Source organism: Eptatretus burgeri, chromosome 1, assembly GCF_056783735.1.
Source record: "Eptatretus burgeri isolate ZD-2024b chromosome 1, Ebu_testis_v1, whole genome shotgun sequence".
NCBI lineage: Eukaryota > Metazoa > Chordata > Myxini > Myxiniformes > Myxinidae > Eptatretus > Eptatretus burgeri.
In genome coordinates, this window is record NC_140961.1 from 74857138 (window position 1) to 74881903 (window position 24766).

A 24766-nucleotide genomic window follows, 5' to 3' on the forward strand; every position below is an offset into this window, starting at 1 on the left:
TACCTGCGTGGATGGTCGACTGGGCGATCGTACCACGCCACAGGCCGACTCCGGACACGAACCGCTTAAGTGGTCCGTTCCGTAATACAGTGATAACCGAGCGGTGTTATCGTCGGCCTCGACGGTTCCGATTAATTACCGGGCGTATTAAGCCCACTACGAACCCTTTACGTGAAGCAGGATGGAGGGTCAATTAAAAGGAAGGAGACGAAGCGAAACGGGCACAGTTCAACATGCAAGCACTTTATTTACACGACACACGGAAAGCACACATATACAGCCAAACAGTCAAAATGCACATATTGCAATCAAAACAAAAGCAACGACGACGCAGCACACACGGCAACACTTATACAGTTCTACTTTACAGACGGCGCCAACAACATTCATTCAAAAGCAAAAGAAAAGGCCACCCTCAAAAGACAAGGGCGCCAGACAGGGCACGTGGGCCTTTATGGCGTGGGACTTGGCAGACCGAACGAATCCCACGAGACCGTTGCAGGTTACCTGCACCCTCGTGGTGCGATGGTGGGCAAACTCTCTCCGACGCTCCTTGTACGAACGTGCAGGTCCGCGCGACACAGCTGGCAGAGCGGCGCCTCCAGTCCGCGTCCCCTCCGTGACGCCCGGACTCTCCACCGACTGCAAGCTCCAATGAGCGGATCGCTCTGCGGACCACTTCTCCAAGACCCAGACGGGCAGAAGACAATAAACCGCCGACTGACACCGACTCTGACCAACCGCCCTGACCTCTTCAGCGGCGCCTCCGTGCGCCCTTTTATTTCCCCGGCGCCCCGCCCCTCCCTTCGCGGCACGCGGGGGGGGGGAGACATTCCAACAGAGATCAGCTGGATCAGTAGTTGTTTTCCAACCGTCATTCTTGTTTACCAGAGAAATCGGGGCGGGAGTTGTTGTTGTTCCCCTTTTGTGTTCATGGAGATGTTGACGGTTGCTGGCGGAGTGGTGAGGATGGCGTGGTTGTTGAGAGGCAGGTGTGGTTGTGAAGCGGCGTTGTGGTTGGTGGTCATTGTGTGATGGCGGTTGAGACGTGGTTGGTTCAAAATAAAGATAGAAAAGAAAAAATGGCTAACTCAAAGCGTCGCAGCCCGAATGAATCACATAAATTCCCTCGAGACAACAGATTTGGGCAAACTACACATGTACTTAAGAGATATCTCACTTATGGGACCTGAATGGTGGTTTGCGAATTTCCACAGCCGTAACAATATCAATCGGACGAGCGGTTCCCAAGTTACGGCCATTTATCTGTCAACCAATGACAAGACACGGTGCTATGACATCTCGAATGACGTCACAATTAATGTTTTGTTTTTTTGCACGATTGACGGTCCGATCTGATTGAAACTTGCCAGGAATATTGCTGGGCACCCGCGGATGTGCCTTTTCAAGGTTTGATTTTAATCGGACGAGCGGTTTCCAAGTTTCAGCCATTTATCTATCAACCAATGACGACACGGTGCTATGACGTCACAATTATTATTTTTTGCACGATTGACGTCACAATTCTTCTTCTTCTTCGTTTGGTATGACGTCACAATCGACGCTGGGGATCTTAGTATGTGCCATTTCAAGGTTTTATATTCATCGGACAAGCGGTTACCAAGTTACGGCCATTTACCTGTCAACCAATGACAAGACACGGTGCTATGACGTCATGAATGACGTCACAATTAATATTTATTTATTTATTGAGGGAGGGGGGAGAGGGGGGCGTCACAATTCTTCTTCTTCGTTTGATATGACGTCACAATTGACGCTGGGGACCTGAGTGTGTTTCCCAAGTTATGGCCATTTATGATACGGTTGGTCCGATCTAGTTGAAATAATGCCCCAATCCAGTCGTCGTTTACGAGAGTGAAGGAACGAAGCTGCACCTACGGGCCCGCACTAGTATTTTTAAAGATAACATTTATCTCTTTCAGACACACCATTATCAATATGTTTCACATCTCACCTTTCTAAATGTGCATTGCATATACAGTGCCTTCAGAAATTTTCACACCCCTTGACGTTTTCACATTTTGTTGTGTTACAGCCTGAATTCAAATTGGATTAAATTACAAAATTGTATCACCAATCTCAACAACAAAGTGAAAACGTGTATTGAGATTTTTTTTACAAATCTACTAAAAATGAAAATCTGAAATGTCTTATGTCAATAAGTATTCAACCCCTTTGCTGTGACACTCCAAAGTGAGCTCAGGTGTATCCAATTTCCTTTGATCATCCTTGAGATGTCTCTACAACTTGATTGGAGTCCACATGTGGCCAATTCAATTGATTGGACATGAGCTAGAAAGAAACACACCTTTCTATATAAGGCCCCACAGTCGACAGTGCATGTCAGAGCAGAAACTCCACCATGAAGTCCAAGGAACTGTCCATAATACTCCGAGATAGAATCATGAGGAGGCATAGATCTGGGGAAGGGTATAAAACAATTTCTTGAATGTTGAAAGTTCCCAAGAGCACACACAGTAAGCTCCATCATTAGGAAATGGAAAGAATATGCAACTACCCAAAATCTTCTTAGAGCTGGCCATGCAACCAAACTGAGCAACCGGGCAAGAAGCACCTTTGTCATGGAGGTGACCATGAACCCAATGACCACTCTGACAGAACTACAGATTTCCTTGCCTGAGATGGGAGAACCTGCCAGAAGGACAACCATCTGTGCAGCACTTCACAAATCTTGGCTTTATGGGAGAGTGGCCAGACAGAAGCCTCTCCTGATAAAAAGGCACATGTCAGCACGCCTGGAGTTTGCAAAAAGGCACGTGAAAGACTCAGAGCATGAGGAAAAGGATTCTGTGGTTTGCTGATGAAAATTGAACTCTTTGGCCTGAATACAAAGTGCTATATCTGACAAAAGCCAAAGCCCATCTCATGACCCATCTAACACGATTACTACCGTGAAACATGGTGGTGGCAGCATCAAGCTATGGGGATGCTTTTCAGCAGCAGGGACTGTTAGACTTGTAAGGATAGAGGGAACAATGAATGGAACCACATACAGACAAATCCTTGAGGAAAACCTGCTTCAGAGTGCAAAAGACCGAAGACTGCAGCGAAGATTTACATTCCAACAAGACAGTGACCCCAATCATACAGCCAAAGCAACACTGGAATGGCTTCAGAACAAGAATGTGAAAGTCCTTGAATGGCACAGCCAAAGCTCAGACTTGAATCCCATTGAGAATCTGTGGAAAGACTTGAAGATCGCTGTTCACCGACGCTCCCCATCCAACTTGACAGACCGTGAGCAAATCTGCAAGGAAGAATGGGAGAAAATCCCCAAATCCAATCGAAAAATGCAAAGTTGATAGAGACAAACCCAAGAAGACTCGAAGCTATAATCGCTACAAAAGGTGCTTCTTTGAAGTATTGACTCAGGGGGTTGAATACTTATTGATGAGACATTTCAGCTCTTTATTTTTAATTAATTTGTAAAAGTTTCTAAAAACATGTTTTCACTTTGTCATTATAGGGTATTTTGTGTAGATCAGTGACAATTTTTTTTTTAATTTCATCGATTTTAAACTCAGGCTGCAATACAACAAAATGTGAAAGTCAAGAGGTGTGAATACTTTCTGAAGGCACTGGACAGCTGCGACTGCTTGCATGTAAGTAAAATTGGATCATGGATTGCAATGAATTATCGGTTCAGGCTTTGAGTGTTTCAGTCATGGAAAATGCAATCATGCAATCAAATAAGAAAAATGTTTTTATTTAAAAAAAAAAAAAAAATATCGCACCTTTCATGGGAAAACCACCACAAGGACCAAATTAAAAATGGGAAAGAGAAAAATTAAAGTTGAAAATATGATAAAAATAGGAAACGGAGAAGAAAATAGAGTCAAGGGAGAATGTAGACCAATAAAAATATTTTGTTAAAAGATAGGTCTTTAAAGGAGGTTATAAAAGTTGAGGGTCAGAGAAAAGCAGAAAAGAACAGGAATAAAGTATTTCTCAATGTCCCAGGAAGAGAACAATGGCACATCTTCCAAAGGTCATACCACAATGTTCCGTGGAAGATTGATGCGATCGGCCATGGTGTTTATTTCACGGAAAGCAGTCAGCATGGCACGATCCTGACTGGTCATTGCACGCCGGTTTTGGTACTTGGAGTTCCCAAATTCATCAAAACTGGCTGCACCAGTGCCCTGAAGAATGAGGGGGGAAAAAAACAAAAAAAAAAAAACAAAAAAGAAGATTCCATTGGCAATTGTTTAATCAAGAAGTGGGAATATTGCACCAATAAAGGAAGCGATAAGCTCAAAAAAATTCAAATGGATAAGTAAAATGTAGATTTAAGTTTATTAAAGCATAAAATGTATAAGGTTCTCACCTTTCCAATGACTGTGGACAGATCACCTCCATTTAGTAATGGATTCTGTGCATCTCCAACTCGAGATGGATCTTTTCCAACATGATCATTACTGAATGTCCGCCACTCAGATCCCACATCAATCATTCGGTCCCCTGAAGACACAAGACGATACAAGTCCTATTTCCATAAGCGAAAATGTGAGTACCTCTGAACACATTAGAAAATACACATCTCCTCAAATTAAACCGACTAAACAGGAGGAACTCTCCACATTGTGTCACCACTTACTACTCCATAATGTCGTGGAATGCATCCCATCCGACTAAAAGGCAGACAGCAGATACGTCATCCACTGATGATCACAAATTCATTATATGCAAGTCTGATAAATGGAACAGGTCCTTCAATCCCAGAAAATCTCACCTGGTCACTCTGGGATGATCATCAAACCAACTCACCTATTTCCATGGTCATCCACTAGAAGATGTTCAGCCTCTTGAACTTTTCAGCTGACCATCAGCTATGACCTTTCCTGGGCCAACCATAAAGCAAAGCTGGTTAAAAATGCCAGCTGCAGACAGGACATTCTCTGTCGTTCTAAGTTTTTCCTTGAAAAATCATAACTACCCAGACAACAAGGCTTTGTCCATAGTTCATGGGAACACTGCTCTCCACAATAAAATACCAGCCCAGCATCACATTTATCGACTGGATTCTGCAGAATCTAAAGTGCTCAAAATTATTGGCATCTCCGATGATGAGACTGATATGAAGCAAAAGGCCTGTTGCTCTCACATTACAGACAGGTCACTCTTCCCTTCAAGGTTTCAAGCAAGCGATGCACCACCATTTCAAATCATCCATTATCCCTGCTTGCTCTCTTTTCTAGCTCCTTTAACCTTACCTAACCAACCTTCTTAATTGCAGGTTACTATGTTTCCTTCCCTTCTCCCATTCTTCTTTCCAAGTTAATTCATTCCCTTAGGCCTAAGTCACATTTGCTCTACGGCGAGGATACGGCAACCGTACGCCCTCTGAATTGACAGAAACGTGCGGCGGCCGCAGAGTTTCTGCGGTGGTCTCAGGGTGGCCCTACGCGGTTTGGCTATATTTTACAGGCCATAGGGGTCGCCGTGGAATTATAGCGCGGAGTTATAACTTTATTCATTTCTACGTTCGCCGTAGCAATTCGACAAGCCGAAACAAAAGAGCTGGTAAAAAAACCCCACTCGTTACCGTCCGACTGGCCGCACGTTCGCCTTGGGGCACCCCTGCGGTCGCCTTGCGGGCACTTTGAGGCTACCTTGAAAATTCTATGGCCACCGCAGGAACGCCCTAAGGTCACCGTGCAACATCAAATCAAAGACCGTACGGCACCCCCACGTTTTCGGTCTCCACAATTTATAAATACGCCGTGCGGCTCCCCGAAAAATAAAAACATATGTGACTGCTACAATGTGTGACCATGGAAATACTGCAGCCGCCCTATAATTGCTAGTGGCCGTAGATTTTGTAGACCCCACGGCCACCGTGGCAAATGTGACTTAGGCCTTACTACTTGCTGTCCAACTGTTGCCCCCATTGCCTCAGTGTCAGTTCATTGGCTTTTACCATCGTTTTTTGCTCCAGTGAAGTGTAAAGCCCAAAACGTCAGCACTTCGTGATCCTTTACGATGGAAAATTTCAGTCATTCCACTCTCACTTTTTTTTTTAATCATCTTGTTCCAACAACATAGACAGTTACTTTTGAACTGGAATTAGCAAATATATTTTTACCATCTGTCATTACATTCTTCCATGAGCAACGATTTTGTATTTAAATACCACTGGGTGCCTACCTGGTAGTGGCTGGAAAAGAAAACCAGAAAACCAGGGAACTTCGCACTGGTTGGCATCGATAACCCACAAAATATTTAACGGAGAAGAAAGTAAATAACTAGGATTTTCTTTTAATGCAGTGAACAAACTTTGATACAACACAGGTGATGAAGGTTGTGGTCAAGTTTCAATGGAATTGCATGTATAGATTCTGAGAAGAAAGCAAATACCTATTTTGGGGGGAACCCCCCGTAGACCCCTTAAGGGCCCGATTCTTTTTCATGCCGTGAATAAACTGTGGTATATACCGGGTGATAAAGGTTGTGGTGAAGTTTCATCAAAATCATGTGTGTAGTTGCAGAGAAGCTGCAAGTGTTTGTGGACCGATGGACGGACAGACGGACGACGTGCCATCACATAATAAACTCCCCAGAACTACGTTCCAGGTGAGGGAGCTAAAAATTCAGTTTCAAATTTTAAATTAAGCATTCATATAAAAGCACTCGGAAACTCCAGCTGATACTCCTAGCATTAGCAAAAGTGAACAAATTAAAAACATCGGCCACTGTGGAGAACTCCAACCACTTTGAAATAGGTAAGAGGTAAATGGAAAACGAACTCAAGCACCGAAATCTCAACTGCGAATACTGCTGGGAAGCTTAACTCAATGGAAATACTGGGAAAATGTATAATCCTCTCTCCATGTCACTGAAGATTTGGTAAGCGTTTACATGACCTTGAAATAAATCTTTGGCACTCATAGGTAATTCCATAAGGCACACAACAAATGCATATCTTTCACCAAAACGAGCAAAAAACATCATCTGGCAAATGTTTAAGCTGAAGTGTTCAATCTGTCTTCCTTCAAAATCCCTTGTGGCAGCTGTTTAGTTTTCTGTTTCAGGTGGGTGCTTCTCCTCCATACCCTCCCTCAACTCAAATGGCATAACATCTGAATCGGCTCAAGGTGAAATGATTATTTTAAATTGCTCTTTACTTCCAAGGCGAGTGTACCTAACAAATTCCTTTCTGTCCTGACTTTATCCCTCAGCACACACAATGCCTCCCGGACACCGTGACTTATTCAACCGAGATGGAAGAAAAAGTTCTAGGCAGCCTCGCCTCGTTCTTAGAACAAATAGTTCTTAAATTCTGCTCTGCGACTCTAATGTATCCTAAATTTTCTCAATTCAACCAGGTCTTTCACCTTTCGTTTCATCCAACCTGCTTGAAAAAGTTAAAATCAATCCAATAACGAGAAGGGTGCAAAATCCTCTCAACTTCAGGCTGGATGGCAAGTTTACTTCCAATTATGAAGGAAATCATGGCATGAATCATCACAACTGACAGTCTTTTAGTAGAGTTCCCACAATAGGGTCCCGTGACCGTTTTTTTCCGGGACCAAGGTTTGAAGGTTGATTTAAGTCAATTTGAAGGTGCCGATTAAAATGAGCTGGGGTGAACCTCGTGAAAATGTGGGCCAACTTGTCCAGACGCGAAAATTCAAAATGGCCGCCACACGGCTTCCAGTATATTAAAAAATTGCATATCTTTGGTTCTACATGTCTGATTTTTATGATTTTTGGGTCTAAACATACGTTTTAAGGTCAAATATTTCATTTATCAGCATAATATCTTGTAAAGTGCAAGAATTAGAATTTTAAAAATGCTTTTTTAATCATTTTTGCAGAAAAATTCTAGACGGCCGCAAGCTGACTGCAACGAAGAAGACCAGGAAGACACCCTGAATAGTTAAGATGCATAGGTTTTAAGTAAACTGAAATGTGACTGTTTTAACACACTTTTCATTTATTAGAGATCCTTGAATGAGTCAGAGCCATGTCGTCCAAGGGAAAAGGTAAAAAAGGAGACGTGAGGAGAGTGAAGAAAGCCACAAGTGCATCCTCTGTGGTGAGCATTGCGATCCAAACAAATCCAATACTACCCCTGAATCATGGGACAATCTGAAGACTTTAGCACAGCAATGGCATCATCGAGATAGATTTAGAACAGTATACGACACCGTGAATTGGGATGCTGGACCCCAAAACATGTTCTTTCATAAAATTTGCAAGATTACATTTTCTAGTAAACGTCATATACAGCTGGCAATAAAGAGAGGAGACAAAAGTTTGGCAGCTGATGAGATACTCCAAGAAGAAAGTAGCTGTTCTGCAAGCTGTTCTGTGGAACGACCTCAGAGACTATCTCGAGCAGTAAGTGGGGTGATACATGACAAAAACTGTTGCGTATGGTGCATGAAGCCGGAAGATGAAAAACACCCCACCAGAGACAGATGGCATATTATGCAAACGATGGATGCCTGGCATGCATTCAAGGCACATACAGTGTACCTCCAAGACATCAGAATGCGTGATCGCATCTTAACGATTATAGATTGAATACCAGATCCCTTTGCTGCAGAAATCCGCTATCACCGGTCCTGCTGGAAGAAGTATGTGTTGCCATCAAAAAGCAGAGAAGATGGTCAGCTCCATGTACAAGATATTCGTCTTTCTGAAGTACGAGAGATGTTCTTCAAACATGTACGCTTGGTTGTGTTCGAAGAGCATGAGTTGCGAACTCTACAGAGCCTGCTGTCTGATTATAAGGCCTTACTGAGAAACTTTGGTTTTGACCCCAGTGACAAGAAGTCAAGCAACATCAAGGAAATGCTTCAGAAATAATTTGGTGAAAACATTGGCTTTCATGACCGCCATCGAAAAAATGAAAGAACACTAGTATATGATACATCAGCTGGTGGCAGCTACACTGAAGCAGCCATTTATTCATTGGGTGTCAGTGATTATCAGCTGCTCAACAATGTTGCTAGACGCATGAAAGATGCTCTTGCTGGTATTCCTGAAATGGCATGGCCACCAAGTGTCGAGGAATTGGAGACACCACAGGCCCCAAATGACATGCTTTTGAAGTTTCTGACATGGTTGAAAACCCCACAGAAGCAGAACTTTGAAGAAAGCAGCAGAGATCCTGTGGTTCATGCATTTGCCTTGCTGCTTTTGTCATACATCACAGGAAAAAGCTCTGCATTTCAAACACAGCTGTCAGTGACACTGCATGGACTGACCCAAAGTCGAGAGATTCTGGACATCCTCAAAAAGTTCTCCCTCGGAATCAGCTATAAATCTGTTCTTCAACTCTATGATTCATGGGCAAAGCATGACCTTGAAAAAAATGATGTATGTCCAGTAGAGCTTGCAGAGAATATTCCTGGAATTGGCATTCTTGACAATGACGACTTCTGTGAAGACACACTGACAGGCGCTGATACGGCACACCGCACCAATGTTATGTTTGTGCAACCTCAGAACCTGGAAGTAACTCCACCAGATGCAGAAAGAGACATGCGACCACTGCCCACAAGTTCATAAGATCTGAAAAGTTTGTGCCTGGAGCAACATGTTGTTCAGCCCTATAAAACAGTGAAACGTGGACAACCAGCTCCTCGTCCAGAGATTGATATTCGTTGTCAGAACACAGATGTACAGAGAGAGGGGTGTCATCCATGCTTTGGTGTGTCGTGCAGATGACCAAGCAAACATGCCTGCTGATGAACAAATAACTGGTGCATTTGGTGGGTTTCAGGTTACTGTGCAGCAACATGTGAAAAAGAGCAAACCATACTATTTCTTAACATTTCCTCAGCCTCCACACAAATCTGTAGTCCACGAAGTGATATGCAGGATGGTTGCTGCAACTGAGAAAAAAAAGAATGCCCTTTCTCTTGCTAGTTGGTGATCAACCAGTTTATGAACTTATGGTGCAACTGAGTAATGAAAATCCTGAAGCCTTCAAAGACATTGTGCCATTTCTTGGGCCTTTCCACACACAGTGCTCATTCATGTCTGCCATTTATAAACGGTTTGATGGTTCTGGATTGTCTGACATACTGGTTGGTGCACAGCCCATTGCTGAAGGTTCAGTAGAGAAGGCATTACGTGGGAAACACTACAAACGTAACATCAGATGTCTTCGGTTGATGTATGAAGCTCTGAGTCGACGGATGATCAGAGAAGGCATGCAGGATGGGGTGTCCCTGTGAAAAATACAAAGGAGAAGAATGCCATACTTCAGGAATCCTCCACAACTCCAGAGCAAAAGCAAGAAGTCTACTCAGAGTTGGAATCTCACCCAGATATTGTGTACTTCATGGAACAAGTGTTCCAGAGCGCCGAGTCATCTAACAGTTCCATGGTTAAGTATTGGTTGAGTTTCATGTCCATGGTATAATTTCTAATGCTGAATATCCATGCAGTGAAAACAAGGAACTCAATTGAACTTGAATTCAAGGATGAATTCAAGGCTTTATTGCGAATGATGATGCCATGGCTCCATGTCTACGACAATGACTGGGATGCTCGCTGGCTTGTGGAATTCTGGCTTGAAGTAAGTAGAGGAAAAGGCCAGATACCTACGAGATGGATTGTTTGCACAATCAATGACTGGCAGGCCATATTCGTGTTTGCCTCAAGACCTCTGGATTGAAATGACAATGAACAAAGGTTCCAAGATGAAGGCTGGATGGCTGAAAATTCTGTGGAATGAGAAGATGCTGTTAACTACTACGAGGAACATGAACTCAGTCAACAGAGTAAGGGCAGCTCTTCACACACTGGCACAGATGAAGACCTCTGCTCTGAAGCATATTGAGAATACCCCCAGTCACCTGAAGATTGACGAAGAGGTTGTCCAAGATCGAGACAGTTGCATCACTGAGTTTGACTGTGACCCATTTGACTTGGATAAACCACAAATGAGAGCTCTGGTATCCGGTGTTGTCGCCTCAGGTGACCTGGTACGTGATTTTGAAAGTGCTCACGAAGATGGTGAAACAAGAGCGACTCAATTCTTCAGAGAACGAATGTTTTCACAGAACACACCATTTGATGCGACTATACACAGATGTTCAAGATACACTTTCAGCATACCTCCTGTAACTAGGGATTCAGTCTCAGGCAAAGTGACAAAGACAGATGCTATGGAAAACAGAGCAATGGCATCGTTAATTTGGCTGGCAGAATGTGGTGAAGAGAAGTTTACTCTCGCACAGGTGATGGAATTTCGCGTGACAGATGAGTGTTTACCCATAACAAACATCAATGGTACCATGAAGAAAGTGCAAATATCAAAGTTAGTTGAGAAATTAAACATGCAGCCTGTCGAACCTTTTCCAGATCAGTACATTGCCCTAGTCGATATGGGTTTCCTGTGGAGATTAGCGACCCCAACTGCAGAAGATGGTGAGAAAGCTGATGGGTCTGCCCTCACGTGGGAAGATTATGCTGAAAAGCTTTTTTCCGTTATTCGCAGAAGGCATCCAAATGCAAGCCAGATTGTTTTTGTAAATGATGCCTATGGTGTGGAAAATTCCATCAAAGAGAGTGAGCTTGAGCATCGTAAATCCACAACAGCCGATAGAGATGGGTCCAGAAATGTGTACATGAAAACATCAGATAGGTTTCCTGCCACAAAGAACTTCCAGGTGCTGTTCAGCAATCAGGGAAACAAACAAAGGCTGCAAAAGTTTCTAAAGGATGAGTTCACCAAGCTTGTAAAGAATCATAGAGAAATTGACTTTGTGTACTCCATCAGGTAAGTATGGGATGCCGCATGCATTTTTCACACTTGCAAATTCAGTCTGTTGCAAGAGGTTTTGGGATGCTCACGACTATAAACTTGAATACAGTGCTGCACTATCACTACTCCAACAGAAAGACAATGAACAATGTGATACAAATCAATATTCAAAAGGGATATTTTATCGGAACAAAGCCAATAATCGTTGAGACTTTGCAGCAGGCCAGTGATGTGAGTCTCAAGCTGTATCACGATTTAGCCATTCAGTACCCGGGCTTGCTCCAAACTACAGCAGCGAATTCAACCTATCGTTCTTTACTGCAATTCTGCTGTACATTTGTTTCAATGCTTACTTCTGATTGTACAGCAACCATCAATCGAGAAATCCTCACCCTCACCTGCTCCCACCACACCCTTACAACTACCCACCCTCTGACCATCGTCACCACCTCAGCCACAAGCTCAGTGTACATGAAGATTTATGGAGACCAACTCAAAGTAGGCAGGCAGCAGGCCATTATTATACACCAATCTCTGAAATTAATTTGATCAAATGTTATAAACAATTAAATTAATTGTGGAGCAGTTATCACCGATATCAAATAATTCAAGTTTTGAAAACATGAAAAAATGATTTCTCGAGGAAGAAACAGAAATCTTGATGGAAATGAGAAACAAGTGCCAACATATTCCATAAATTGCAAAACAATTCCATCCATATTCCATCTTGAAGTTGCAAAACATATTCCATAAATCGCATGAACTCTCGGTCTACTCAACCACCATCGCATTGGGAAACCTCCAGTGGCCAAATCAGCAATGACCATTCCGATCCATGCACCAGGGTGCATCAAGTCAGAAGAACCTACAAGATGAACCGCATCCTGGTGTTCACAACCATGACAAGTTTCAGGAAAACTTTGTGATGCGGTACCCACAGAACAACAGACAAGGCTGTCAAAACTCACTGACCGCTTCGAACGTGGCTGATCACAGATAGGAAGTTAATGTATTGTAAAATAATAATAATAACTAGAACTGCCACTTTACAACTGCCGGCAGTGATGACCGGGTACCCAGACCTCCGCTTTTGATACGACGTGAGACTTAAATGATAGTCGCAAAGTTTTGCATCGATAGGATAAGTGGTTCCAGAGAAAACAATATTCAATATTGTTCTTGAATCAAACATGGCTGCCAAACCATGTGACCTATCAATTAGAAATTAACAAACTTCTATTCCCTACTCGTGGGCAATGCGTTTGTGAAGTTTCCCCTTGGTCTGACGAGCCGTTCTGGAGAAGAAGATGTTTGAAGGTTGAGGGTAAATTGAAGATGGCCACCAAACCGTATGACCGATCAATAAGAAATTAACAAATTCGATAAAGAACCTCATGGGGGATGTGTGTGCAAAGTTTAGCCTCAATCTGTTTAGCCGTTCTGGAGAAGAAGATTTTTTTTTTTTAATTCCCAAAACAAGATGGCTGCCGAACCAAGTGACCTATGACGTGATAATATATTTTTTCAAAGGTGAATTGTTGTGCAGATGAGGCTCAAGAAATTTCAGATTTTTCCGATGCAGCGTTGTACCTAACGAATTTTGACCGGCACACCTCTTGACCAATGACCTCACGAAAAATCACCCCTGTTCCCCTTGATGAGCTTATTCAAATGTATGAAGCGAAAAATTTTTCCATTGCACCGTTTCAGAGGTACAGAGGTCCAAAGTTTTTCGGTTTTTTTTCAAGATGACCGATGACGTCACAATTACCAATTAAGTTTGCTATCAAAAAAGATACATAATATGGTGAAAATTTCGTGTCAATCGGACTTACCGTTCCTGAGAAAATTATTTTTAAAGCGAAAGAAATTGCCGGCGGAAAAATATAAATAATAAAAAATAAAAAATAAGGAAATAAACAGAAGAAAAACAATAGGGTTCCCTGTCAGAATGACAGGGTACCCTAATAATAATAAAAACAGCTGTGGTGGTTGTTATACGAGTCGCATCAAGGAATGTTCTGCTTCCCACGCTCCAAATAACTTACAGAACCACAAGTGGAAGCAGCAAGCTTCTGTCCAGTACAAGAGCAGCCAAGTAAAACTACGCAGCAAGTCTCAGCTGCATCAAAATGCTATTGTTACCGAGTTAAACCGACAGGTGAGCACATTTCGCAAAGAGTCAGGAAAAGGAGTAAGTGAAGGATCAAGTCTTCCACAATGCATTCCAAGTGGTGATGCAATACTTTCATAAGCATGGAAAACCCTGTGCACACGTGCACATGAACACACACCAGTTGCGGTGTACAGTAAATCGAATTGACTTTTTTTTCAGCCTCTAAGTTGTAAATTATGGTATCTGAGAAACGATCACTTTTCTTCAAAAGGCCGTGGTGACACTTCAATTTACTTATGCATGACGGTACAGCACAAACGACAGATTTATTCCAGCCTGCACGAAATGCAGATTGTTTTTAGCGGAATCACCTGCCAGCAAGGCAAGTCACTTTTGCTTCTGTGCTGGAGTGTTCGAGTCTCACTGGCTGAGCGATTCATTTTCCGGCGTATTGTCTTCACCCACAACTACATGCATTCTTGCTCTGCTGCACGGTGTTTGCTGGAACATACAAGTGACATTTTGATTCGGTGATTAGGGTTAAGAAAGAAGCAAGGTCTTAAAGCTGAAAAACGATTTGCTAGAAAAGCCTTTGACATCCCATGTTTTCCACAGGATGTGAAGAGCTCTTTGTACACAATGGGCATCAGCTCAAGTCCATGTCAGTGAGACAGCTTTGTATAGATCCACTTGTGAATGAAAGTTAAGCAAATTCGGGATTTTAAATGTAGTTTGAAACACCAAATGCAGCTGGAAAAACACGTGCGATTCGCCACGATACGTTTATTTTTCTGGGAACTCGTGCGATTGTGCAAATTACCTGAGAATAATTGCCTTTGATAAACACCGAGGAACTCCCTCAAACTGTTGTTGCTTGAAGCTGTATTTTGCTGACAGTGGTGTGCCTCCAGCACTCAACCTGCAAGCTCAATGCTGGAAACTTCAACAGGCTCAGGATAATGATCTTGACTATTCAAGACCAGCAATGCTCAAATTCTCACCGAGCCAATCCATGCTCTCAGCAGCATTCACAATCTTCGTTTGCACAACTTGCATCATTGCATCATTACATATCAGCAGCACTTGAGACCGGTGACACATGCAACTTCATAACTTACAGGACTCTGAGGGCCATCATGAAAGTTAAAGAAGTTCATAATTGGGGGGGGGGGGGGAAGAATTCGGTTTTTGAAGTGGAATGGTCTTGATAGGAGAAATGATTAATGTTTGTAGAACAGAATTGCTTTGACATAATTATAGTTTAAATATCCATGGTTAGTTAAAAAAAAAAGTGTGTGATGCGTTTTAACCCCCAAAAGTATTTTATGCAGGTTTATTGGATAACATGGGTGCACTCACAATGACAATCCACCCACAAGAGAAATTACAAGAAGGGGATAATATGGGTGCACTCACATTGACAATCCACCCCCAAGAGAACTTACGAGGAGGGGATAATATGGGTGCACTCACATTGACAATCCACCCCCAAGAGAAATTACGAGGATTGATGAAAACGTTTGTGACCCACTACGACCCGAATTTTACACACCCTGTGAATTTGAATGTATTTCAAATGCCAATACGAAAACAAAATATGAATAGCAAGATCAATGACCTTGCAATTTAATCAAACTAACATCTGCATGGCTCTGGCCTCACAAAAGCACCTGCCCGACATCCAGTGGCAACCAAATTTTTCTGTTGGGCAACTGTAATTTCCTTGCTAACATCCCAGCGAGCAAACATTCAGTATTTTACAACTTGTCTATAATAGTGTGTGTGTGTGTGTGTGTGTGTGTGTGTGTGTGTGTGTGTGTGTGTGTGTGTGTGTGTGTGTGTGTGTGTGTGTGTGTGTGTGTGTGTGTGTGTGTGTGTGTGTGTGTGTGTGTGTGTGTGTGTGTGTGTGTGTGTGTGTGTGTGTGTGTGTGTGTGTGTGTGTGTGTGTGTGTGTGTGTGTGTGTGTGTGTGTGTGTGTGTGTGTGTGCGCTCCATAACCCCAAAGTCATGAAATCCAGCAACCTGAAACTTTGCATGTATACAAAGGGAACGTGAAGTGCGTGTACGAGCGAAAATTGGGTGTTTGGGTTAATTAACACACCCCTTTTGAAGATAATCAACGGCCTTATTGAATTATATCCTCGGACACCTCATCTCAAAGTGGTCTTAAGGCGTCCTCGGTTACGTCGCTGGGGATCGAATTCACCATTTTGTTCAGTCTGCTCAACAATGCCTTGAGTTGGAACAGGCCGCAACGGTTTATTCGTGACAAGGCGCTCAAACTGTATTTGTTTTTTTCCCCCACTTTCCTCAGTGATATAATCGAAAGCCTCATCGATATACCAACAAAAATCGCTGCATACATTACTTTTGTTTGTGCAAAAGTTTTCAAATTAAGAGCTTGGAGCAATTTCATGCATTATATCTTGGTTTTTCAAACCTGGGGGCAAGACCCCAAGTGGGGTCGCCGAGCAAATTTTGTGGGGTCACGGGCGTCCGCTTGCAGCGAGAAAAAAAATTGTCTATTTTCGATCTGTGTTCGCTTTTACGGGATGTAATATAAACGGTTTGTTCAAAGTATGGGAACCGGCGCAACATGATGCTTGGAATGGGATCCAGCCGATGCGCGGGCTCGCTGAAGGGCGGTTCATTTTGGCGGGAAATTAGTGGTTTGAGCCATGGTCTCTCAGACTCAGACTCTAACTCTATCATCAACGTCTATTCACGTCTCCACGTACGACTCGAGAACTTATTTGTGATGGCAGCACCGGCCACCAGCAAATCTCGAGAACGTTCTTACCAGGATAAATTTCTGGACCTTGGATTTTACTATGTGGTGGATAAAAGTGGGGCACAGAGGCCTCAGTGTGTGATTTGTTTTGAATTGCTTTCTACGGAGTCTATGAAACAAAATAAGTTGCAGAGGCATTTGACTACAAAACATGCGCCTTATCAGGATAAGGAGAGAGCGTTCTTTGAGAGGAAACTTCTTGCACTCAAGAATACGCGTCTTGACAGAGAGGGTACATGCCCATCAGACCAATTTTCGGGCATTAGAGGCCTCGTATCGAGTGTCGCTCCATGTTGCCAAGACTAAAAGGCCTCAGTCCATTGCGGAAGAACTTGTGCTGCCATGTGCAAAGGACCTGGTATCTCTGATGGTTGGGGAGGAAGCGGCAAAGAAAGTGGCAGTTATACCCCTCTCTGACAACACCATCCAACGCAGAATTGAAGATACGAGTCTGGACGTAACGGCTGAGGTCGTACAGAAGATCAAGGAATCGCCGTGGCACGCCATACAGTTGGACGAGTCCACTGATATCGCATCGTACGCACAACTCATCGTCTGGGTCCACTTCATCAAGGCTGATAACTTTGTCGATGAGCCTCTGCTCATCAAACCATTGGAGGCCACCACCAAAGGTGAGGACATTTTTGGGAAAGTAGAGCAGTTTTATCATGACCATGATCAGGACTTCAGAAAGTTGCTCGGTTCTACAACAGACGGCACGCCAGCAATGTTAGGAGTGCATTCTGGATTCAAGGCTAAATTGCTTGAGGTGGCTCCTCAGATCTCCATGGTACACTGCATGATTCACCGAGAAGCGCTCACCTCTCGTACATTGCCAGAAACCTTGCAGAGCGTGCTCTCAGAAGTCGTAAAAATGGTGAAGCACATCAAATCGAGCACCCTCAACACTAGGTTATTCAGGCTATTCTGCCAGGAGATGGACGCCGACCATAAGAATTTACTATTCTACACTCAAGTCAGATGGTTATCTCGAGGAAACCTTCTTCTGCGCGTTTACATCTCAAAGATAAACTGAAGGAGTTCCTACGCACACAAGGGAAAACGGCATGGGTAGCGTTGCTTGAGTCGGACTCTTGGCTGTCAGAACTGTGCTATCTCGTTGACATCTTTGAACGTCTCAATGTCCTCAACCGCTCCATCCAAGGCAAAGACGCCAACCTCATGATTTTTCACGACAAAATGAGCGGATTTCTGGCGACTCTAAAATTACTGGCAGACAAAGCAGTTGTTAAGCACTTCAGCCTTTTCACCCATCTGGTGGAGCATCTAACAACCTGCCAGTACGATGATACTGAGCTCGGCAGTCTTTCTGGGGAGATAGCAAGTCACCTTCGGTCGCTCAGTGAACAGTTCGGAGCACTATTTCCCTGAGCTGGATGTGCAGTCCTTTTCTGTGGTTCTGGACCCTTTCACGGCTCCACTGGACTCTATTGCTGATGAAGATGATACAGCACAGGAAGAGCTTGTACAGCTCCAGCAGGATTCAGGAGCGCAGGCTCTTGCGCGGACGAATTCGTTGTGGACATTCTGGTGCAAAATGCTGCCGTCGTACCCGACCCTGTCACGGCACGCCATTAAGGTTCTCATGCCATATCCTTAATCATACTTTTGGGAGCAGTCATTCTCCACCATGGTGGTGATTAAAACAAAGTACAGAAATCACCAAGAAATGGAGCATGATAGTGTTACGGTTGTGGAAATTCACAGAACACCATTCAGGTTTCCCAGAGATCAGTTATGTCGATAAGTGTGTGTTCAGATTAGATTTCCCCACCGATGTCTAAAGGGGTTTATTCGTGTAACCGGGCTGTGATCTTTGAGTCAGCCGTTATTCTTTTGCTATTGTTATTTTGAAACAACCACAACCGCCTCTCAACAACCATGCCAACCCCACCACCAACCACAACAGCCTCTCATCAACCACGCCAGCCCCACCACAGCGCCAACCACAACCGCCTCTCAACAACCACGCCATCCCCACCACAGCGCCAACCATGACATCTCATCACCATCCCCACAAACGCACAACATTGCTTCACGAAGCCTTCATCTCCATTGCGCCGCCACCTTTTCGCCAGCCACGGCGAATCCCAACGAACAACATCTCTGCCACCAGATGCGGGGACTCCCTCGTTGGGGCGGGAGCCGGTGATTCCTGCAACGTCCGCATGGTTCATGATTTCACCCACGTCCGAGCTTTGCGAGATCGGATCAGAATCGCAAAAGGGGCGGAGCCAGCGGGGGGTGAGAGGTGAGAGGTGAGGGATCAAACGCACCCACGGACCCCATATAAAGGCGCGCTGAACGCCAATCAGGCAGTCTGTCGGGGAGCAGCAGAGAGTGGAAGTCTGGAGTCGAGTCGGAGGAAGCCAGGTTCGAGTCCAGTGGAGGGTAGTCGGAGCTCGGGGCGCAGCCAGCCTGCCGTGCCGCGCAGAACCATGGGTCGATGGAGAAAGCCGGAGAGAGGTCGCTAGCCGGCGACAGAACGGTCCGAGCCAACGCTGAGGAACGGGCGGGCTCTTAAAAGAGCATCAACTCTCGAAAGAGCAAAGGCCCATTCGTTCCTCTGAGGCGTTGTCAGCGAGGCCGAACCACCAGGCCGCACGGAGGGCCTGGGCATAGCAAGTCGCGCAGCGCCAACTGCCGTGTCGACGAAATTTCAAGGGTCAACCAGCGAGTCACCACGAAGGTGGCAGGTAACCAGCACGGCCTCTCAGAGCTCTTGCGGTCTCCACAGCTCCGTGAACTACTAAAGGCCCACGAGGTCCAGTTCTGCCCTTTCTTTCCTGGGGTTTTTCTTTGTACGATTGTCGTGGCGCCTTTTCCGTCAAGTAATGAACTGTTAAGTGATTGTGTACATAATAATAGAACAGTTGTAGTTCTTTGTCTTGCTCATTCCTGCATTGCTTTATTGACTACATGATTGCATAAGTGTTTGATTGCATACGTGTATGACTGCTTACGTGTGTACAAATAAATGTCATTGTGTGAATGTTCACCTGTTCGTTGCGTCCTTTCCCCCCAATTGAGTTGCCGGATTGCGTTTGGGATATTAGCTGGCTTTTAAATAGCCGATAAAGTAATCGGATCTAGCGGGGCTTGGCGATATACACCGCTCGGCAAATCGCGAATGGAGCGAGCTGCTTAAGCGGCTCGTTTCCAAGCAGGTCCCGTTGAGGTGTAAATCCCCAGCATTTCTGTCAGCGCGCATACTTAGGTAAATCGACAATTCGGCGATCGGACCCTGGCGCGCGCAGACAGAATAGTTGGCTGATTTACGGTGTGATTAAAAACACACCCGTAGCTGGATTTCGACGTTGATCCGAAAGCTGCGACTAGGTTTGCCACGTCCGGTGGGCGTGCGGCTGCGATTAGTTAAAAGCGGTCACTCGCACGCCGGAGTGGTGAGAAGCCACAACACTGATCCTGGCATTGTCATCTACTTCTCCACGAATGGAGAAGTTGGTTTCTGAAAAACAGGCTCATCCTTCTCACTGATATATCGAAATGTCATTCGGACTAAACTTCTGAAACATTCAACTGTACTATTTGGATACTGTCGGCTATTCTCCGTTTACTCGTCTATGAAAACATGACGATGGTGAATAAAGTAAACAGTAAATGTTCTTGTGTCATGAAATCTTATCATATATATATATATATATATATATATATATATATATATATATATATATATATATATATATATATGTATATATATATATATATATATATATATATATATATATATATATATATGTATATATATATATATGTATATATATATATATATATATATATAATGAATTGGGTTTTGAATCTTTTGGGTCGCGCGATGTAGAGAGGTTCTGAAATTGGGTCGCCACTAAAAAAGTTTGAAAACCACTCCATTATATGATGCAATGTTCCATGATCTATAATCATGGACAAATTCAAGTATACAATCAAAATATAATACGAGTTTGGAGGATCGGATCACATGGACTAAAAAAAAACTCGAAATCTCGAGTGAAGTCTGAAAATGTTAAGAAATCAGCGAAAAAAACTCACCCCTCTCTCACTCGACATGTCCGGACGATGTTTATATCTGGGCCGTGTTAGTCTCCGGGCCTTGTCACCGTGTTAAGTCTCCGGGCCGTGTTTACGTATCTCCAGACATGTCCAGGGGGTTTATCATATGACCAGGAGAGAATGGATTTCAGAGATTATTTTGTTTCCATCTTCACTGTTATTCTATGCAGAAACATTTTGACGAGACAGTATAATGCTCCACCGCACGACTGCCTTCCCTTCCTTTCCTTTCACCTCATGCTGCCTTCCTTTCCCCTACACCACACCATGCTGCCTTGCCTTCACCCACCCCTCCTTACTGTCCCTCCATCCTCACTCCCCCACCCTCCCATTCCCATTCCACCTAGTCACTCTCTCCCCTCTTTCTCTCCCCCACTTCTTTTTCTCTCCCCTCCTGGTATTCCTGTCAGCCAAGTGACGGGTGATACCAGAAAATATAAATCACACAAGCATACAAGTTAATTGCCTATCCAGATTTTTTTTTTTTTTTTTTACTTCCGTTTGTGTCACCTTCACCCCTCTATTTATGAGCACAATTATTATTGGGAAGCAAATGCTGCCGACTTGCAGTTATTTGAATATTCGGATTTTCTTTGAGTCACTCCCGTTTTTGATTTTGGGAGAGGAAGCGAAGAGCTGCTGGTGTGGTTCTTCTTCCTCTTTGCACGAGTTGCATAGTTAACGAGGGACTGAATTGTGAAGGCTCCATTATGCTGCACAGTTCTGTTTGGAGCAATAATAACTGCCCGTGCAAGAAACCAGTCTCCTTGTCCTCTATTTATGGTGGAATAGAAAACAAGTAAAAGGAAATAAGAAGACAGGGGAAAACTCATACCGAACACCAGCCAACATAAAATAGGTGTCATATATTTATGGATCACGAGTCACGTTGATGGAGTGAATACAATGATCTTGTCATGTACGTTTACAAACCGGGTCTTGTTGCCGATGGCTTAAAATGTTACTCTGGGTTCTAAACCATTTGTTGTTGTCATCTCCAAAGATTCCACTGCAAAACCGTAGTCAAATACGATAATGTTTCTGTTACGGTGAAATCACGATCACAACATGAACAACACATGGCCTTATTGATGTAAATGATTATCGTGAGAGCGAGAACGACAATTCGGCACAAGATCAACAACATGGTGGCAGCGTTTGCTTAAGCCGCTGTCACACCTTGATGTTTTAGCCAGCGTATGGCAACGTATCAAAATGTATGTAAAACGCTGGCGTACGCTGAACTATTGATGTTTTTTTGGGCGTATAATAACGTGTTGGACGTATGCATAACGTATTAGTAACGTGCACAGAACATTTTAATCACATATAGATAACTTATACCAACGAATGCTGAGCGTGTTGTCGGCGTTCACAACCTATGCCCAATGATAGTCTAACTTATGCATAGCACGCGGAAGCGTATCGCCGACGATCACGTGGCGTAGACTATTAATAGGCTGCGGCTCGACGATTCAAATCATAACCGCACTAGACATCGAAGTGTGAAGCCGCTATCACACCTTGACGTTTTAGCCAGCGTATGCCGACATATGAAAAATTTGCCGAACCAAGCTGGCACACATCGAATACGGTATGGTAAAGTTTTGTATACGTGAATAGCACGCTGGCATACGTCGTAGTACGCTGGCATACGTCATTGTACGCCGAGTACGTCGAGAAATTTTCAGCATGTTGAAAATTTCTCGACGTATGACACACATTCCGCATACGCTGGCATAAGTTGTATGCACGCTACGCGATCGTTGACACACGTTACTCATAAGTCAAAACACGTCAAGGTAATGGTTAGCGTCAGTGTTCCAGACTCCCTGGTTTTTTTTTTTTCTTCTTCTTCTTCGGTATGACGGTTATGATTTAAATCGTTGAGCGGCAGCCTTTTAATTATATTATATTGTTACGGCTGTGGAAATTTGCAATACACCAGAAAGGTCCTCAGATTAGATATATCGATAAGTTCATGTGTAGTTAGTCCACACCCGTTGTTTAGAGAGAATATGTGCGATTCATCTGGGCTGCGACGCTTTGAGTTTGCCATTTTTCTTTCTCTATCGTTATTTTGGACCAATAAGCCACCAACAACTCAAACAGCACCACCTTCGCCTCTTTACCTCCACAACTCCACCCTGCAAACATCGCTTCACCGCCATTCTCAAACAACGCCCGCCAACAACCAAACCACCACAGCAAACCCCACACCACCTTCGCCTTTCTCCTTCCACAACCGCCAACACCGAACGTCGTCCTGTCCAGGGCCCGTTCAGTGATTGTTGCCGAACGCGTCGAGCCGCGAGTACAAATGGATGCCTTTACAGGAGGGAAATCGGATCAGGAGAGGCTCACGCCCCTTTTTGCCCGACCAATGGCTAAACGTCAGGTGGCGTGGCCCTGCCTCCAAGTGCGATACATGTGGACTCCTTTTAGGAGGGAAATCGGATCAGGAGAGGCTCACGCCCCATTTTGCCCGACCAATGGCTAAACGTCGGGTGGCGTGGCCCCACCAAAAAGCGCGTTTTGATCCGCGAATTAGCATACACGCTCCTCCCCCGGTCTATAAATACGCGAGCACAAGGCGACTCACGGGTGTCATGTTGGGTTGGACGAGAGTGTGTTGGGTTGTGCCGAGCTGAGCTGTGCGGTGCTGTGCTGGTCAAGTGAAGACGAAGGTCATCGTTGGGGTTGTCGTTGCTGGGTCGAAGGACGAGTCGCGGAGTGAAGCAGGGACGCGGAAGAGGACTCAGGGGCGAGAGTTCGCCGGAGTCGGTGCTGTCCCAAGACCCCGTTAGTGGGATGGAGCGTCCGCCATTCCCCTCTCCCGAGCCCGAGCATCAACAATTCGCCCCCCCCCCCATCCATGCTGAGATAGAGCCGGTAACCCCGTCCGTTCCCCAACCCAACCGTGGTGCCGACCAACACGTGCCTGCGCAACGCACGCCAAAGGAGCTCACCGACCATACCAGGAGCAAGGAGTCAGGCACGTTACGCGGACATTGCGGCTAGCCCGCCATCGCGCCACGAGGGCGGGGGTAAGACCCCTTCGGTCTCGTGGACCTGGCCGATCACTCAGGTCCCACGTTTATTTGGTCCACGGACCTGTCTGCCTCCTTGCCTGTGAGGGTGGCTTGTATTTTCTTTGCTTTTGGTGGAAATGTGTGTGTGTGTGGCGCCAGTCTATTAAGTAAACCCGTACAAGTGCTTGTACATTGCTTTATTCCGTTTTAACTCTGTTATATGTACATTCTTACTGTATGGCTGTGAATATGTGCTTGTGTGTGTGTGTGAAATAAAAGTGCTTGTCAAATTGTTTCCCGTTTTGTTGAGTCCTTTCCCTCGTTTGAAAGTTCCATCTTGCATCACGTTAGGGATTGGTAGTGGGTTAAGACACCCAGTAAGTAATCTGAACAGTCGAGGTCGGCGATAATTCCGCTCGGTTATCCCCTTAACACGGAACAAGCCGCTTAAGCAGTTCGTGTCCGGAGCCGACCTGTGGCGTGGTACAACTCCTCGGTACGCTACCCGCACGGGTACTTAGGTGTATCGACATTCAGCGATTCACCCTATTTCGCGCGGGTAGAATGCGGACCGAGTTGTGGTGAGGTTAAACCCCCACCCGTGGCTAGCTCCTTGGCGGTAGTTCCAAGAGGGTTACGACTGAATTGTCCGTTCCGGTGGGCGACGCGTCGCGATTTGAGTTACGTGGCCGATCGCACGCCGGGCGGGCGAAATTCGTAACATTGGTGTACAGGAGTGTGGGATTCAAATCCACCTCGGTCTCCAACTAAATTTACGGAGCCGGATCAAGGGTGAGTGGAGCGACCCTCCGTGTTCCATTAAATTACGAGCAATTTAAATTTAATCCCTTACGAGAAATAAGATGGAGTCTCAAGGCGAGCGGGTGCTGGGGGTAGAAATGAATATGTGTTTGAATATACAATCCATGGCCCGGGATGGTACTTCTTGTAATTTTAATCAGTGGGGG

At 44.6% G+C, this 24766-nt stretch overlaps 1 protein-coding gene across 1 annotated transcript in view; it reads right to left on the reverse strand.

Annotated features, from left to right (window-relative positions):
- The window catches only part of GTF2B (general transcription factor IIB), a 100134-nt gene that overhangs the window by 42806 nt on the left and 32562 nt on the right, over window positions 1-24766 (reverse strand). Inside the window, exons 3-4 of the mRNA XM_085888514.1 lie at window positions 4370-4503; window positions 4038-4184 (exon numbers count right to left, since the gene is read on the reverse strand). Coding sequence (XP_085744640.1) covers window positions 4038-4184; window positions 4370-4503 — 281 coding nt within the window. The remainder of the gene's footprint in view (window positions 1-4037; window positions 4185-4369; window positions 4504-24766) is intronic.